The sequence below is a fragment of the Megachile rotundata genome, chromosome 12, assembly GCF_050947335.1.
Source record: "Megachile rotundata isolate GNS110a chromosome 12, iyMegRotu1, whole genome shotgun sequence".
Lineage (NCBI taxonomy): Eukaryota > Metazoa > Arthropoda > Insecta > Hymenoptera > Megachilidae > Megachile > Megachile rotundata.
In genome coordinates, this window is record NC_134994.1 from 1,940,619 (window position 1) to 1,958,700 (window position 18,082).

Here is an 18,082-nt window from a genome sequence, read left to right on the forward strand (position 1 = left end):
ATACAAAATAGTCACGTTTGTTTAGAAAATAAACTTCCTGCAAAATCAAACGAATTGATAATAGTTAATCTCATTATAATTTTTATCTGTTGTATTTCAGTTTTCCTAGCTTTATTAATAGTGACAGTAACATTCATTAAAAATGATCGAGAGATTTTTGGAGACTTGGGAATTTAAATATTGAGAAATTTAAAAGTTCGAAAATTGACAGATTTGAAAATTTTTGAATTGTGAAATTTGATTATTTGGAAATTTGAAAACATTTTAATTTTGAAAATGAAAAATTTGAAGATTTAAGGATTCGGGAATTTAGAAAATTGAAAAATAAAAAATTGAAATACTTAGATATTAAACATTTGTAAACTTAATATTTTCAAAATCAAAAATACAAGAATTTTGTAATGTGAAAATTTACAATCTGAAAAACTTGAAACTTTCCCAATTTCAAAATTTGAAAATTTGAACCGTTATTTATCCCCAAACTTTTCAAAACTAGAACCTTGGTCCCTTCCTAGTTAGAATGCAACAACTTTCATTAGTGATACTTCGAATTCGCTATAGACTGATACTGTAACCTAATTAAATCCGGTTGCATAACGAAGGAGGGATGAATTAAACGAAAATAATACGAGGACAGATTGAAATCATTATACGAGTTTATCGATGATAAATTCGTAGATGCCGAAGATATCGAGGAAGAAAATTGTGAAGATGAATCGATCCATGGCCTATGTAATCTCGGTTGTGTGTCACGATCGATATCCCTAGACGATGAATTTTGGTAAATAGAAGCTAGAGGTGGACTAATACCACCGTAACTACTGACACTACTGTCGTCCAAACTTCCTGTTTCACTGGATGCTGTTTTTGGTCTCTGTGTGACAACATCCATGTGATTCGATGGTCTATTCGATTCGGATTCTGACGACATGTTTCCATCTTCTTCGTCGATGCGGTTAGTTCTTTCTACGTCATCCTGTTGGTATTTCCTCTTGCATCGAGACTGACCAGACTCTCGAAATCCTTTCGCGAATGGATTGTTGTTGATCTTCAGCTTCGTGATATTCTCGTTCTGTAACGGAAATGCACAAATATATGAAGAACCTTCACGAAAAACGGGGAAAATATTTTTCCTGCTGTTTTAATAGGTACAATTGTTTTCAATGTTTTTGCTAAAGTGAAGATTTCAGAATACTTTGCAGGATTATTGTAAATATTTGAAAGATTATGATGGTCCTGGGTTTAAGTCATTGGCGACATGAATACTAGCATGAACTTGTGATACATAAATTGTAAATCGTATAACACAGTCGATAAAAATTATAAATCACGTAGCAAAGTCAATATAAATTGTAATCGTATGATGAACAGTCAAAATCCTATAATCAAAAGATGTCATGTTGGTTTGTATTTAGGAGAGTATTTTAACTTCTACTGCACTAACAATAAGTGGTCACATTAAAGCGAGAATCATGTTAAGGGTATTTGAATGTAATCGAATGGAGATACAATTAATGTTCCTGTCAGGAACTTTACGATACATTAACTTTTCTACGTTCTATCATATTAGATAGAATATTAGATATTTTCTCTCAATCATCTGACACTATTAAAAACTTATTGTATCAAAGCTCGCTGATTTTAGTTTTATAGTTATTTAGTTATATGTGTATGTATATTGATACTGATATAGCTGTAGATGTTTTACCTGATAAGCAGTAACAGCAATAAATTCTGTTTCGGTGAAGTGAAACGAAGAAGATGGATAATTGTATAATTCGCTTAATCTGGTAGCATCGTCGCAACGGATGATCCAAATGCGAGGAATGTATTTGTGCATAGATGTAAGAACCACCTGCAAACAAAGACAGATACAATTATTGTAATAATTGAATACTTAAATTAATATTTAATTGACCTGGAATTAAATTTCAAGATTTGGAACTTAGGGATTCTGGGAATCCTTTGAATGTTTAAGAATTTCATAACTTTAAAAATTTTCAAATTTGCAAGTTTTTAAACTTGGAAAAGTTACAAAATGTATTCTTAAATCTCCAAATTTGCAATTCTCAAATCTCCAAATTCAAAAATTTCCAACTATCCAATTTCTGAAAGATCCAAAATTCCAAATTTCCCAACGTTAAATTTACAAAATCCCAAATATGAGAACAAAAGAAATCTTTCTGATTACTTGTAAGCCAATAAATGAAATCTTTAAATTACATTAAGCCCCTTGATATTAGTCGTCCTACAATGGTGACAAAAATTCGAACACAGCTCCCCTCTTTAACTTGAACTATTTTCCTTGCTTCGGTAAACGTAAACGCACGAAAGGAAGGATTTTATTAAATTCGTAATTAGTTTGAAGAATCGAGTAAAAGGGCTCCGCTTTGTCAAGATAAGTTGGCGCCTTGCTAAGGATGCCGACGATGGAGACAGACGCGATTCTCGAAAACCAGACTGGCCCTTCAACCTTCCCGGAATTACGAACTATCGACCTATTCAAAATTTTATGTGAACTGCAAGCTTGCTAGAACTTCGATTACCTCATCCATTGCATATGTTTTCTTATTATATTAATAATATATGAGTATAAGTAATCTTATTTTGTATGGAATTTTTGGATGTTGCGTTTTTAACATGCAAAAAAATGTTATATTAAATTCATCGGTACTGAGGGGTTTATTTTTTTGTAAATTTATATTCTTATATATATTTTTTGAAGTCCTGTAGAATTTTAGTAGTTCTCTTTTCAATTACAGGTTATATATTTATACTATAATATAAATAATTTACAAATTAATATTTTAATTCTATATTATAATTATTATTATATTTATTGTTCATGATAATTATTTAATATCAAAAAATAATTATAATTATTTAAACAAATATTTCATAATTATAATTTTCATTTGCCAAATAATACACAGTTACATAAAACGTTCAAAAAGTTTATGATCTTTTCTATAATCATCATTTCTTTTACATTTTTATTAATTTTCATATATTTTAAAGTGATATAAATATTAAATAGCAATATTGTATTTATTATTTATAATAACAATTATAAAAAACAATAAAACTAGTAATAACTATTTAATATTTATTTGTAATATTATTATAATTATTCAAAACTAATTTTATCCTTTAAGTATTATTATAGACAATTGAAATTCATTGCAATATACGAATACTTTCAACAAATATTAGATATAATATCTACTAAGATTTTCTATCACTATCTAACAATCTAACAATAAATTTTCAAAAACGTTTTTAAGTACAGTTTGAAAAATGATCTGTTAAAACATACTCATAATAAAACAAAGGAATATTAGGTATGCGAGTTTATCGAACCTTAACCAGATGAGTTTTAATTGCAATCTTAGAAAAATTAAAAAATGTCCCTAAATACCTTTCCCTATTCGAAGAAACGCAGTCGCGCGCCCTTGAGGTACTTAAAGCGATGCAAATCCGCAGAAATAATTTTGGAAATTCCTGTGAAAAACTTGAAAGAACTGCCAAGGGGCGCCGCGACGAAGCCAGCTGCCGGGATTCGTCCTGTCAGAGCGTAAATAAACCCACTCCCCGAGAGAAAAACGGAGGTATATCGATTACAGAGTGTTGTGGAGCATGCTAATCTCTGTTCTTCACGAACAACGTCCAAGACCGACCTAAACCGGCACCGTTTTGAGTAGCTTAAATCTTTGGAAGGTATGGAAAGTTTTCTCTGCAAGTCTTTTATCCCGGACAAGGGAATCCTGGTTTGGTCACCTTGACCAGTTAACGGGTTTCCTTGCTTGCCATCAAACTGTTACAGTCAAGAATATAATCTGATATAATGATGACTCATGTTCGAAGGAGAAATTTAAGGATTACACCATCGACACCATTTTAACTTCATTAAGTTAAAGAATCGTTAGCATCGATTTATTGAAATAGAAAACAACAGAAATGGAGGAAAAACAGACAATCGATCACTTAGGCTTATTGTAATATGACAAAATTAAAGAGTGAAATTTGTGAGTATCTGTGAACATGTATAAATGTGCAGCTACCTAATGAAAGTTAACCCATTAATGCCTGCAATATTACTTAAAGTCAATATCAGTTAAACTATTGAACTATTGCTAAAAATTTCTATAAGCAATAAGTAAATAAATATAATTGTTAGCAAAAATATTAGTCGCCATTAATATCGACGATAATTATTTTACACGTTTATAATTTTAAAATAACTAGTGTAATGTCGATGTAATCTATGTACATTTTATCTTTTGAATTACGTAACGATAAAATGCGTATATGTATATTTTGTTGGCACACTATGTATACATACGTATACATATTAATGTATTGAGTCTTTACTTTGAAGAACAAAATATTTGTAAATACACTCTGTATACATATGTTTCATTTTGAAGCACGAAATGTTTGTAAACATTCTACATATTAAAATACTAAATCTTTTACTTTGAAGCATGAAATATTTCCAGATTTCTTACAAAAAATAATAAAAATGCTTGAAGTAAAAAAATAATACGCAAGCTTGCAAAGTTCGTGAGAAGGAATTGTGAATCTAATTGACACGAGACAAAGTATCGTTGGAAGTCCCCAATTAGAGGTTGACTTTTTTTTTGAAGAACTTAATCGGAAGTGAAACGAGTAGCTAAAAGGGTGGATCTGTGTGTGGCGACCTCCCGCATACGGCCAAAGCACGGAAGAACCTCGAAACCAGAGACATAAGAAAAAGAAGAAGCATTTAAGGACACACTAGCTTGTCCAAACACGGGGTATCTAGATAAATGGAACACCGCTTTCACTTTTAGTAAATCGGTTACTTCCTTTTCCAAATTTCCTACGAACCTTTTCATACAACATGTTTTCTCTTCTCAAAAATTATTAACATTTAAATTATTTCTTTGAAGTACAGAAATTTTTTTCAACGCTCTAGTATATTAAAACAGTTTCATCATAAATTAATTAAAAAACGGACTAATGAACATAAAATACCGAAAATAAAGAATATAACTAAAGAAGTAAAATATTTCATAAATACCATGATACGATATTTCTATAACCAATTGATAATGCAATATATTTTTTCTTACTATCATGTTTCAACGGTTAATTAATAATCGTACTTACTATCATATTTCAACGATTAATTAATAATTGTAGGGTTGTGTAGGATTTTTTGTATTTTTACCCCAATTTAAATGTTTAAAACAAACAATTTTTCCGTGTGTTGTTATTTTTAACATATGTCCCCAAATTTAAAAATTTTTGAATACTAAGATTTTCAATCTTTAAATCGTGAAGTTTGCAAATGGCCATAATTCTAGATTTTAAATTAAATTTGAATGCAGATTTCTATATTTCCAGATTATTATATTACCAAGGTATCAAGTCCCTAAGTTTCCAATCATCAAAAATTCGTAATTTCTATATTACCAAATCTCCAAATTTCCAAATGGCCATATTGCTCAACCTTAAATTTTCAAATCTCCAAATACAAAATAACCATACCTTTAAACTATAAACCAAATTTTCAAGTTTCAAATCAAGTTTCCAAATCTTCAAGTTACTTAAACAAATATATTTTTAGAAATACAAGAATAGAAAAAGAATATAATATCTAAAACTACGATTTCATAAAGGTATGTAAAAAAATCATAATTACAAGAGGTGAGAAATATTTTCAATAATTGTGCTGATCACAAAGTAATTAATATATCGACAAAATACACGGATTTCAAGTTTTCATTATTTCATGTAGTATATTTACATTTGAATACGATTTATTGTTAACATTTTCATTGAATAAGAACAGTTACAAATTACTCACGTTGTTTTTAGGATCCACAGCGTTGTTAGTCAATTTTAGTTTATTAAAACTGAGAGGATGTTGCATCCAATGCGCACCGGTCGCTGGACTTTCAGGATGCAGGTATATTCTTCGATCAATTCGTGGTTGAGGTTCTGCTGGTCCAGCTGATGTCCAGCCTTTTGCATTTCCACAGGATTTTTCAACGCCACCGACGTATTTATGACGACGATTTGACACCGGCTCCACTTCGAGGACGACACAATAGCGGGCACGACGGTCCAATCCAGTGATTGTCAACTGAATCGACGGAAACATTCGTCTGTAACAAAATAATGTATTCAGTACAAACAGGGTTGGATTAGATTATCAGTCGGTATCAAACACTTAGATTAAACATATAGTTTAAAACAGTAAACGTAAAAAATTGAACACTAAATTTAGAAGACTTCTAGAATCTCATATGCAATACATATATGTATTAGGTTGTCCGGAAAGTTCTTTTCGCGTTTGTCACTCGAGGCTTTACATTGTTGTGCTTAAGTAAACAAACATCCAGATCACTCCAAAATCAATTGTTTGGTCCAGTGTCATTCTCTGGCACTACAAGAGGACTATTTTCAGCATGAGTAGAAATTGAATCCCGTATTTTTCGCGTTGTGAAAGATGGAAGATCAAAAGATGCATTTGCGCCACGTCATGTTTTACTGTTTTAAAAGAGACATTACGCCTGGAATTACCGCAAAGGAGATTTGTGATGTTTATGGGGATCATTCTATAACTGTGCAAAATGTCCGTAATTGGTTTAGCCGGAAATTTCAATCTTAAAGATGAAGTTCGCAGCGGCCGTCCATCCACCACTGATACCGATCTTATCAAGGCCTACCTCGATGAAAAACCAAGGGAAACAATTAACAACGAGAAATATTGCATGCAACTCGAAAAACTTAGGGAAGCTATATTCACAAAACGTCCAGAATTGGTGAATAGACGTAGTGTCGCGTTCCACCATGACAACGCGAGGTCATATATTTCTTTACCTGTGCGAAAGAAACTTTTAGACTTCGATTGGGATATTCTACCACATCCCCCATACTCTCCAGACATTGCTCGATCGGATTATTATTTGTTGCTTTCCCCAAAAAAATTTTCTTCGCAATAAAAAATTCACATCAATTAATGAAATAAAAAACGGTCTTGAAGAATATTTTAACAGTAAACCAAGAGAATTTTGGGAAAGTGGCATTATGAGGCTTCCAGAAAGATGGCAGAAGGATGGTAGAACAGAACGGATTATATTACTTAATATAACGGAGTATATTACTTAAGAATAATACACTGAACGCAAAATATTTTAAACTTAACACCTATTAAAAAAACGAAAAGAACTTGCCGGACAACCTAATATATGTAATTAAAAGTTATATAAAATGTAAAAGAAAATTTTACTTTTCGTAATGAAAATTTGGAATTTTGGCACTTCAAGACTTTGAAATTTTTAACATAGGGATTGTGACTAGGATTTAAGATTTAAGACTTTAGGACTTAAGATTGAAAGATATCGAAACTTTAAGACATCCAAAAATTGAAACATAGATTAAACATAGATATAAGTATCGTTTCTCTATGTTTATTTTGTAGACATCGACATATCACAAATGCATAAACACCCACAGCATAATAATTATATGCTATGATTATATAAATGATTATATAAAGTCTTTCTAAACCGTAAAAGTACAAATAAAAATCGAGTTGTTTGTACAAAACAGAAACAAGCGTTGATATTTGCTAATAATCCATAATGTTTCAAGTTAAATTAAATTATCACTAAGTTATTAAAGATATATCAAATTAAATTATTTTAAGCGAATAATTTTTACTAATTTGTGAAGCTGCAAGTAAATAAAACAATAACACATTTGTAATATTTTTTTAAAAAATAACGAAATTTTTCGGTTAATCCAGTAGAAGTAATCGCGCATTAGATTTCACGTTTAGTGACAGTAGATTTAGCACTAAGTTTTCATTTAGTTAACGTTAAGTGTCTTTTTGCACAGGTAGCAAAAGCGAACGACATGAAATCGAAGGGTCATTCCCCAGTCAACTGGATTCGAACTTTCTGTTAACTGCTGCGACTCTTTCGAAGCATCACAATCACTATCTTCCGATCTTGACACAAAGTTTTCTCCTTCGGGTAAACATTTCAAACTCGCGGATAATCCCGTGAGCAAACCTCCAGAAGTCAATCTGCGATGGGTTGGTTTGTTTACATACCTAATTGCGAACTTTCCATCGCTACTTTGTTCCATGTGTCTTTTACCCATATCCGTTCGAGTTCATTGTGCAAAACGATTAAAAATAAGAGAAAACATTCGTTTTTTCTGTGTTGAATATTTGTGATAAATCGATGATAGATGTATTTATGATAAACAAATGTCTTTTATATGAAATGAAAGAATTTGGAAATTTAGAAAATGGGTTTAGAGTTTTAGAAATATCAAATTTTCACATTTATATATTTGGAAGGTTAGATATATGTAAAATTTAAAACTTTACAAATTTTTAGTTGTCTGTCTTCTAAATTAAGAAACATAACAATTCGGTAATTCGGATATTTTTGTATTCAGATATGTAAAATAAGAAAATATTAATATTTAGAAATTTAGAAACTTAGAAATTTTGAAAGAGGAAATTCTAGAAAATAAATTTTGAAGTATAACAATACATATAAAAGTAAAAAGCAAGTAAAAGAAATTTAGAAATTAAAAGGCTTCCACTTCCTTTTGCATAAACTAGTTCAGTAATAAATTATCTGCCAGTTTTTAAATTTTTTATAATGTCTAAACATTATGCCTCCGATTTGATTACTTTTATATTTACAAGTATCTTTTATTGTGAAATTGTTTAATTCTATTACGAAATTATAAAATAACAAAGATACATTAGTTAAACTGTTAGTCATAAAGGAAATTGTGTTTTAATTGCCTAACAAACTACATATGTTGTAAATTGTAGCTACGAACGTCATATTTATTACTGATTAAGAAATCGTTCAATCTTGGTTACTTATCATTACTTGAATAATTAATCTACCTATTCTTATTAATTATTGAATTGTTCTCTTTCACGTTTATGTCACAAAATTCGATAGAATCTCTTAAGCACTAAATCCCCTATAGTACGTTCGAATCGTCCACTACAATAGTACTTGACTCTTCGGTATTTAAAAGTTAAATCCACAAAAGATACGTATCTTAAGTAATGGACGCAATTAAGGACGGAAAATCCAACCTGTATTCGCAAAGTGCACTCTAAGCCTCGCGAAAGAGTACATACACTATTTTTCCCTTAATCGCTCTTGAAAATCATAACCTTTGCTAAAATTCCACTTAAATTACAAAACCGGGTATTAAATCGCCAGACAAGTATATATTATGCTTTAATAACGTAAAGTTCAAACGAAACAGCTCATCGGTATTTCCAACTTCGTGAAAAGTCTTTATCTTTAAATCATATCATTAATGGTGAAATATTAAAACCAAAATTATTAAAGTAATTTAAAATTGTTTTCTAATAACATTTACATCAAGTAATATTAAAATTGGAACAGATTATAGAACTTTTACATATTTTAATTCCTAATTTTTTAAATATTCCTATAAAATTTCAAATTATTCTAATTTCCAATTTTTCAAATTTTAAGATCAATATTTTAAATATTTTAATTTCTAGTTTTTCAAATCTGTGCATTGTTAAATATCTAAATACTCTAATTCTCAAATTTTGCTACTTTCAAACAGCTTATTTTTTTTAATTTTCAAATTTTTCCAAATCTCCAAAATTTTCCAATTAAAAAACTTCAACTTCCAAGTTTCCTAAATTTTCAAAATCCCAGATTTCTAAATTAAAAAATTCCAACATTTCTGAATCACCAGGTTCCTAAATTTTTAAATCCTCAAATTTTTAAATTTGCACATTTCAAAAATGTACCTATTTATAGTTCCAATCGTTATAATTGAAAACGTGAACAACAAAGTTCCGCCACGCCACACCACGCGACTTGTGATTCATTTAATCAGCAAGATGAAAGGGAAACGGGCAGCGCGTGCTGCCGCTCCACGCGTTGTATATATCACGCTATTATGACATTATCTGACTGTTTTATAATCTCGAGAGGCTTTTTAAAAGGACCAGACGCTCAAATGATCGACGTACTGCTGTTCCGCAGCCGTGCGTCGCGACGGCATAATCCTCCACTTACAAAGGCGCCACTTTTAGTGATTTCTACGACACCGTCCATAGCGTCGGACAACTCCTGAAAATCACTTCGCACATGTAATCTTAACACTAAATCAAATAGGTCAAAATGACTCTTTAAGTGTCAAACTTAACTTGCGAACTTTGCTAAGATGATTTTCTTAAAACTTGTGTTGATTTTCATCGAAATAAAGAATTAACGTGTACACTGAAAATTTGGAGATCTGTACTTATACAAATTTAATACTTTGGGATTTTTTACGAAAAATGTACAAATGTACAAAAATGTTCTTCGGAAATTTTTAAATATTCAACGCAAAATATATGACTGTATGCAATCCACACCTCTTTCCCTAACCGAGTATAATTCTAGTTCATAATTTTGTGCATTCCAAATGCTTAACTTCGCCTAATTACTCCACTAAATCTCGGTGACTAAAAATTCGTTAAGTCATAAAAGCATTTCGAAGCAGATAGCGAATAACGATGCAACGTGAAACGAATTTCCTTGCTTACAAGCAGTCCCTCATAGTGAGAGAAAAACGAAGGATAAGAAATCGAGGACAAAGTGGAACAAACACGAGAAGGTCAGAGTTGCACTTCTGGAATGCACATTTTCTCTTCCTGTCTATTCATCAGCTCTGACGCAAGGCCGCGCAGGGCAATAGACAACGCTGATCGAAGGAACAATGTATTTCGAAGGAGCGAAACTCGCCAAAAGGATCGAGGAAAACGAACGGGTCGATCGTGTCATGGAATACTGATTGGAGCCGCGTAAGGCATGAAACTGGATGCACGTGGTTGACACGTGGTGCTCTTAGATGGAAAGTATCGTCACTGAACCGGAAGGCACGGATACACGGACGAACAGTACCTTTGTATCTATTGTACAATGTACACCGCCCACGAATCACCCTTGTCTAGGCTACCTTTCTGCAATTTATTTTGGTATCCTAATTTCTGTCCGCTAACGAACGTCTGAGTAACGGATGTTTTCAACGAGATACATTCCTTGGTACATTTGCAAAGTACTTTTGTTGTGATACATCTATTGTACTGAATTGACCAAAACGTTATGTCGCTTTGTTATTCAATTTTTTTATCGGTACTCTTTTCGACAAATGCATACATGGCCTTGAGTAACATTCACGTGTTACAACCCCATGCTAAAGGAGATCTAACCATAAGTTAATTTATATGTGAGTATAATTGTTCAATTTAGGATTCGGTCCAAATTGAGAAATAAACTTAAGAGAAATAAACCAGATATTGTATATTTTTCGTCTTGAAAGATTTTCAATTATTTTGTAATTAAAATTTAAACTACAATTTAACTTAACTACAATTACAATCCAGATTTGTAATATTATATTGAGTTCATCGGAAAGTTATAGCGTTTATGTTAATAGATGACATTTATACAATTTATGTGGCGACATTTTATTTCTCTTTAACAATTGCATGAATTACCTTGAAGTTCACAATACAGGGTATTTTTAATTATATAATTAATTGAAATTATTTAATTATATAAACAATTTATAATTTGAGAATGTAGAAAGTTCATAATTTTTATAACTTGAAAATAAAAAAATTGTATAATTTGAAAATATAAAAGCTTAGTCATTTGAAAACATAGAAATTTCAGATTTCAAATGTCCCATTAAGAAATTGAGTGCCCATTGCCCATGTCCGAATACCGGTCATATGTCGTCCATGCACCGCGCTTTCGCAGCCACAATTGCCCATTACTATAAACACGCAAAATTACAGTTGTATCTCGTATCGTATAAACGTTCGACCCGTTTCAAATGAATGGATATTACGAAACATTTTAAGAATGTTACATTCTTGTTACGTTGGCGTTCCCCTCCCCTTTTATTTCCGTGTTCACAACGGGACAAAACCATCTGGGCTGACATCAGCGAGTTATCGAGCGCGAGACAGCGCGAAATTCCTAGTAATCTTATCTTAGATAGTTATACGCCTGCGTATCTGAAAAGGAGTGACCAGTAGCTCAATCGTTTCCGGCGAACGGTCACCGGAAGTCGTGATTCGTCTTGCATCCGTCCGGCCTATACTTTTCCTGCAAAAACTACCTTCGTAAAATGATTTGAAGATCGGTAGTGTCGATAACAACGGACACGTCGTCACGCCCTTACTTTTATGACCTTCGATGACCACCTTCCGTGAAACTAATCACCCTGTCGATGCTCAAAACTACCCCTCATTAAAAATGTCTACTTGCCTGACTTGGATGACGTGTAATTACTCACGTGAAACTACTCACATTAATATTCGGACATTGCAGTACTTCTGTATTTGTTATTGTATACAGGGAAAAATGGTTTATCATACTACTTATTTCACAATAACACATATCATCTACTATAGATTGAAAATATAGGTGTTAACAATTTCTTTTCAATTATATCGATGTGTAATATATTTTGAACAACAGGCTATCACATTTTCACGTCGCATTGAAGTTTTGGTCATTTGATGAAAAATAAAGAATTTATATATGAAATGTAAAAAAAACTACAACTTCAATATTTTATTGCGAAGTCTTTTTGCTTAATAACCCCGTGTAATCGTTTGGGTATATTAAAAATAATTTTTTTCAAGTATTCTGTACAAATAGAATGACATTTTTCTTTCAGTATCATTTGTAATTTAACTTTTAAATTTATTAGTGTTTTTCTAATTCCTTAGTTTAATTCATCCTATAGATTCTTTGTAGGACTTATGTATGTCTGGAGTTGGGAGGGGGATATAAAACTTTTGAACAATTATATATACATATAACAAATACACCTATATACTTCGAGTTCTGTGCTTCCAATCATTACCCTGATGAAATTTGAAGGTACTTTGTAATCCCACATTGTTTGTACGTTTCAGTAAGTTTTTTCTTAAAAAGTCTAAATATTTTTTTTTTTATTAAAAATATTATCAGTGAACACCAGTTCATTAACGTCTGCACTGAATATGCATCCCCGTACAGAACCTTCTACCTTGCTTTAAAGTAGGTTTTAGATTCTTTGACTTTAAAACTTCATTTACTCTTCGCCACATTATACTTTTTCTATCCGAACCAAAAGTACAATATTTGCTTTTATTAATAAAAATAACAAAATTTTTATTCAAAAAATGTTTTAAATAAAAATTTTGAAAACTAGAAGCTTAAAAAATATTTAATTTCTATATTTCCAAATTTGATAAATTTCTACCATCTCATATTTGTAATATCTTTAACTTTTGAATTTCCTAAATTTAATTCTAAATTCCTATATTTCTAAACTTCTAAATAACTAAACTTGAATATTTGGACTTATAACTAAAGACTTTTAAATAACTAAGATTTCTTAATTTCTAAACCTATTAGTTACCAAATCTTTTAGTATGTAAATTTAAGAATACAGTCGAATTCTGAAATTGAACAATATTGTACAAGTAATGAATGTACATGTAATTTAAAAATGTAAAGTACTAAAAGTGAAGAATAAAAGTATATTAGTAGGTGAAAAGACAGGTCACATTTTTTCAGGTGGACTAAGGGTTTCGATAGCGACAGAGGGTGTGGTCCTATGGCGCCCGCCACGTCATACCAACAATGTTGGAATTTTGGACAACCAATTTCAATAACTAAGAAATATAACTATAAACCCAATAAAAAGGATATTTTACGCAATTTTGAAAAATTAACCTGACAATTAATCATAACTCACTGAACTAATTTACTTTAAATTGGATTCCTATTTTTTTATTCATGTAAACGTTCATCAATATCCATTAAAAGTATAATAATAAATGTTCAATAACTAATATAAGTATTGATTAATTATGAACATCCACTAATGTAAACTAAAGTAAACATCTAATAAATTGGTTTATTAATAAATCCTTATACATTAAGATGTAAATATTTTTAAGTCCTACAAAATTTACGGAAAGAAAAATAATCATTCTTATTCATAAGTTTTAGTTACCGAGTAAGTTTTAGTAATTCCAGAATATGTATATTCTTTTATCATTACACATTATTTAAAATAAAAACTTCAAAATATTGAAAATGTAATATAAAGAAAATTGTGCACTCACCGTCCCCCTTTCGTAATTATCATTTCAGTAGTCTCTGCATGGAATTGTTGCCACAAATCTCTATTTTGCAACTCAACTTTTACTTCAGGAGGTAGGGGAGGTCCTCCACCAAGACGTGGTATTGTCCATACATTTGGATTTGGAATGTCGTCTAAAAATCACAAAAAAAGACTTTTTATAATTATTTATGATATTAGAAACTGGTTCAATGTACGATTTAATTCTATAACGATTTAATTCTACAGAAAATTCATATAAACTTCGACTACCCTTTCACATCATTGATTCATTAGTTATTGATTCTAATTTTTAAACTCTACTTTATTAATTTCCGCAATTTCCAAATACTCAAGCTTAAAAATCTCCGAATTCTCACATTTCTAAATTTACAAATACTTAAATATGTAAATTTCTATATTCCTGAGACCGCAAATTTGAAAGTTCTTAATTTCTCAAATTTCAAAATCCTCAAATCCCTAAATTCCTAATTCATAAATTCTCAAATCTCCAGCTTCCTAAATCGTCAAATCTTAATTTGTCAAATAAAATTTCTAACTTTTCAAGTTTCCAAAGCCTATTTAGTCGAAACCACCTGATGTCAACTTTATCAGCACAGTTAAGAATCTATCCTCTTCAACGACAAATCCTAGTTACACCAATGCCTATACCAATAGTTTAAATAAAAACCGCAACTAATTAGTTATTTCACATTACACAACTTGAAGACAACTTCGACTGCTATACGCATCTTCGCGAAAAACATGATTAAGAGTAAAGTAAACAGTCTGCAATTGAACCAAGAGACCATCGTCCTCGAAGCGAAATTGCCCTTGCACAAAAACATTGTGAAACAAATGGAATTCGCTATCTCTTTCCGCGTGGTTATCGACTCCTCCACTTAGAGGCTTTGAGAAGGAACAAGAAGTTATGCGGATGAGGTAACTAGAATTCCAGAAGGAACACCTTTTACAAGTGGATCCATGCAAACGGCGTCGCTTGTTCGCAAGCAGTTCGCGGTTCTGCGGTCGAGGCATTAGGTCTTGTGCTAGGATAATTGTGGCCATCGGCTCATCTTCTTTCTCTTCCTAACGCGGAGACCAACTATTGTACACGAGCAGATAGCGATTGTCCACTCGACCGAAAGTCGGCGCCTTTCATCTTTCCGCCCGAGAAAAGTTCGCACGGATCGATGTCAAACGTTGTTTATACATGCATCTGGTAGCATTACGCGCATCTTTCCGCAGGACATCTTTCCTGGCACTCGTGGGAAATGAGAAAGTTGTAAGAGTTACGTGAAAAATCGACTATCAATATGTTTATTCGTTTATTGCACGGCCAGAATGCCTTTAAATGAGTACGAGTGTACAACTACACTAGTTAAGATACCTACAGTTTGTGGAATACTAACATATCTGAATGAATAAATAAAAAAATCTCACTTTAAAATGTAAAGTGGTATAATTATTTCATTGTAAAAGATTGTGTTAATATTTGTGCTTCGACTGAAAGTGTGTCATGAAGCAACGTTGTGTTTCATAGTACAATACCTGAAGTTTCTAAACGGCAAGTAAATAATTACATTTTTAGTAAAGTTATAAAATATTACTTTTACATAATTTATCATTAAATACCTTTGCTTTAAGCTGTTCGAGAGCAATTTAACGTTACAGTTATTGCCTTCCTTAGACAATTATTTTCCTGTCAAAACGTGTGTGTACGCAATGCAGAACACGATTGTACGTAATGTGGAAATTGTTTATATTGTTACGTGTTGCTTGTTAATACTAAGTTTCATAATATTTTAAGGTTGCATAAAATTGCAAAATAATATTTTTACCGTTCTAAATACTTACATTATAACGATAAAAATGCAAAAAATGCGTACAATACATTCATACGTAACAAATATGCTCAACATGAAACTCATACTGCTCATGTTCCTTGTTAATGTTTTACATTGCATAATATTGTACGATATATTTTTACTACTCGAAGTACTTACAATATAGTAATAATACTCGAGAAAATAGATTCAATGTATTCACATATACAAAATATGCTCAAAACGTTAAAGTCGAAGACAAATAATATCAAGAAAAATAACATTTTAAGAATGATGTACATTTGTATAGCTATTTTTTTTATCTAACTAATTACTTATATCTTTTAATAAAAATTACGTTTCTTTTACAAATTTCTTAGGTGTTTAATATTAGGTACCATTTTTCTCACACGTTTTTGATAGCTCTTACTTTTAATTTCAAAACAGTTAAAATTTTATACATATAATTGATTGATATACATATACGTACATATTGACTTTGTTGTATTTTGTAGTTTCAAATTTATATGAACAAATTTTATTCTATATTTTCAATTTATTTTTTGTAACATTCCGTATATCCACTATAAATTTCACCATAGAATACTATAATTTCTATAAACTACTATACTATTGTAATGCTATTACTAAAGTAAAATAATAGTACATGCTACTAAACTGACATAAATGAAATAAAAAGTAATTAACAATATGTAATTCTGTTATGTTATCACACTAAAAAGATTATGGTACCAGTGGACAAGTGAAATTCATTCACTTATTGAGAAAAGAACATAATAATAAAACCAATACAAAATAATATTAGTAATTACTTATCAGTTGATATTACTATTTATAATTTATTGTTATACTTTTCTTATTAAATTAATTTATTACATAATCTAACAATTTTAAACTGTTCCTCTGACACCTGTTGCATACATCTTCGCAACCACTGCTATACATACATTTAATTTCTTATAATCAAAAATAATTTTCAAAAATATCAAATTAAAAAATGAAAGATTAATACCTATTATTGTTAATACTACGTACAGCTATCTACGGTACAACACACATCTATTTTTAAGTGAAATTGGAGATAAAATATGAAAATGAAGAATTACTGAAGAATTAATGAAGAAAAACTCCTATTCTTTCCTACCCTTCAATGTCCTTAAAACCTTTCACAATACTGTTCTCTTCAATTTAAAGTAATAAATGAAGAGCAAGTCATTTTGACTCCGACACATACAATACTTTGTCCGATAAACATCAAGCTTCAATTAAAAATTTCTTACGAATTAATGTTAAATAATGAACAAATCCTGCATTAGGTATTTATTAACATATACCTACTAATTAAAATAAAAAACAACGAAACTACGAAATACAAACCTGGTCTATGTCTACGAAAAACAAGTTGTTGTTGCCGGAAAAGCATTTGTTGGTGCAATTGCAGTTGTAACTCCGTAGGCATCGCCATAAGTGAATTCATCTTCAAACTGGAACACCGTATCGTATATCACTTAACTAATTTTAAATGAAACTCTCGTAGAAATACGGAAGAAACTTGTAAAATCCGACGTTGTCGGCATTACAGCCTAATGAAGACTGAGGATGTATTTGGAAATTGCAGAAACATCTCCGTTGCAACGATCCATCACTGCACTCGGATGTACCTCTGCGATTGGCTGACATCTTTTCCCCACTACTTGAGCGCCGCACCCACGCTGATCCTATTGGCCGATGCAATACCAACTTACCAGAAGTATGTACAAAATATACAATCGAAACATGCGTGGTGCATTCACGTCCTGATTCGAGCGATAGGAGGACATGAGAAGGGATTAGTGCATTCTGGTAAGTAAACAACGACGAGGAACGCCCTCTTCGCAAAGGGAGAGAATATAACAAATATTTTGGAATTCTAAAGAATCGTAAAAATATATATCATTTTACGAGAACGAAATGAAGGTTAAAATGGAAAGATTTATATTTATATTAGACAGAAATTTAAGGATTTGTAAATTTCGGAATTTTGAGATCTAGAATTGTATGTTTTG

General features: G+C 31.0%; 1 protein-coding gene across 2 annotated transcripts; it reads right to left on the reverse strand.

Moving 5' to 3' along the window:
* Window positions 1-341: 341 nt before the first annotated feature.
* Window positions 342-17,924, reverse strand: LOC100876489 (T-box protein VegT). 2 transcript variants are annotated; one of them, XM_003708208.3, is made up of 5 exons: window positions 17,415-17,924; window positions 14,195-14,345; window positions 5,852-6,152; window positions 1,709-1,855; window positions 342-1,072 (listed from the first exon to the last, which is right to left on the reverse strand). In XM_003708208.3, the coding sequence occupies exons 1-5, from the start codon at window positions 17,512-17,514 to the stop codon at window positions 536-538; spliced, it is 1,236 nt and encodes a 411-aa protein (XP_003708256.1). In that variant the 5' UTR covers window positions 17,515-17,924; the 3' UTR covers window positions 342-535. The 2 variants fall into 2 exon arrangements, with proteins under 2 accessions (XP_003708256.1, XP_076394123.1); XM_076538008.1 differs by lacking the exon at window positions 17,415-17,924 and adding an exon at window positions 15,158-15,292.
* Between the last annotated feature and the right edge of the window lie 158 nt (window positions 17,925-18,082).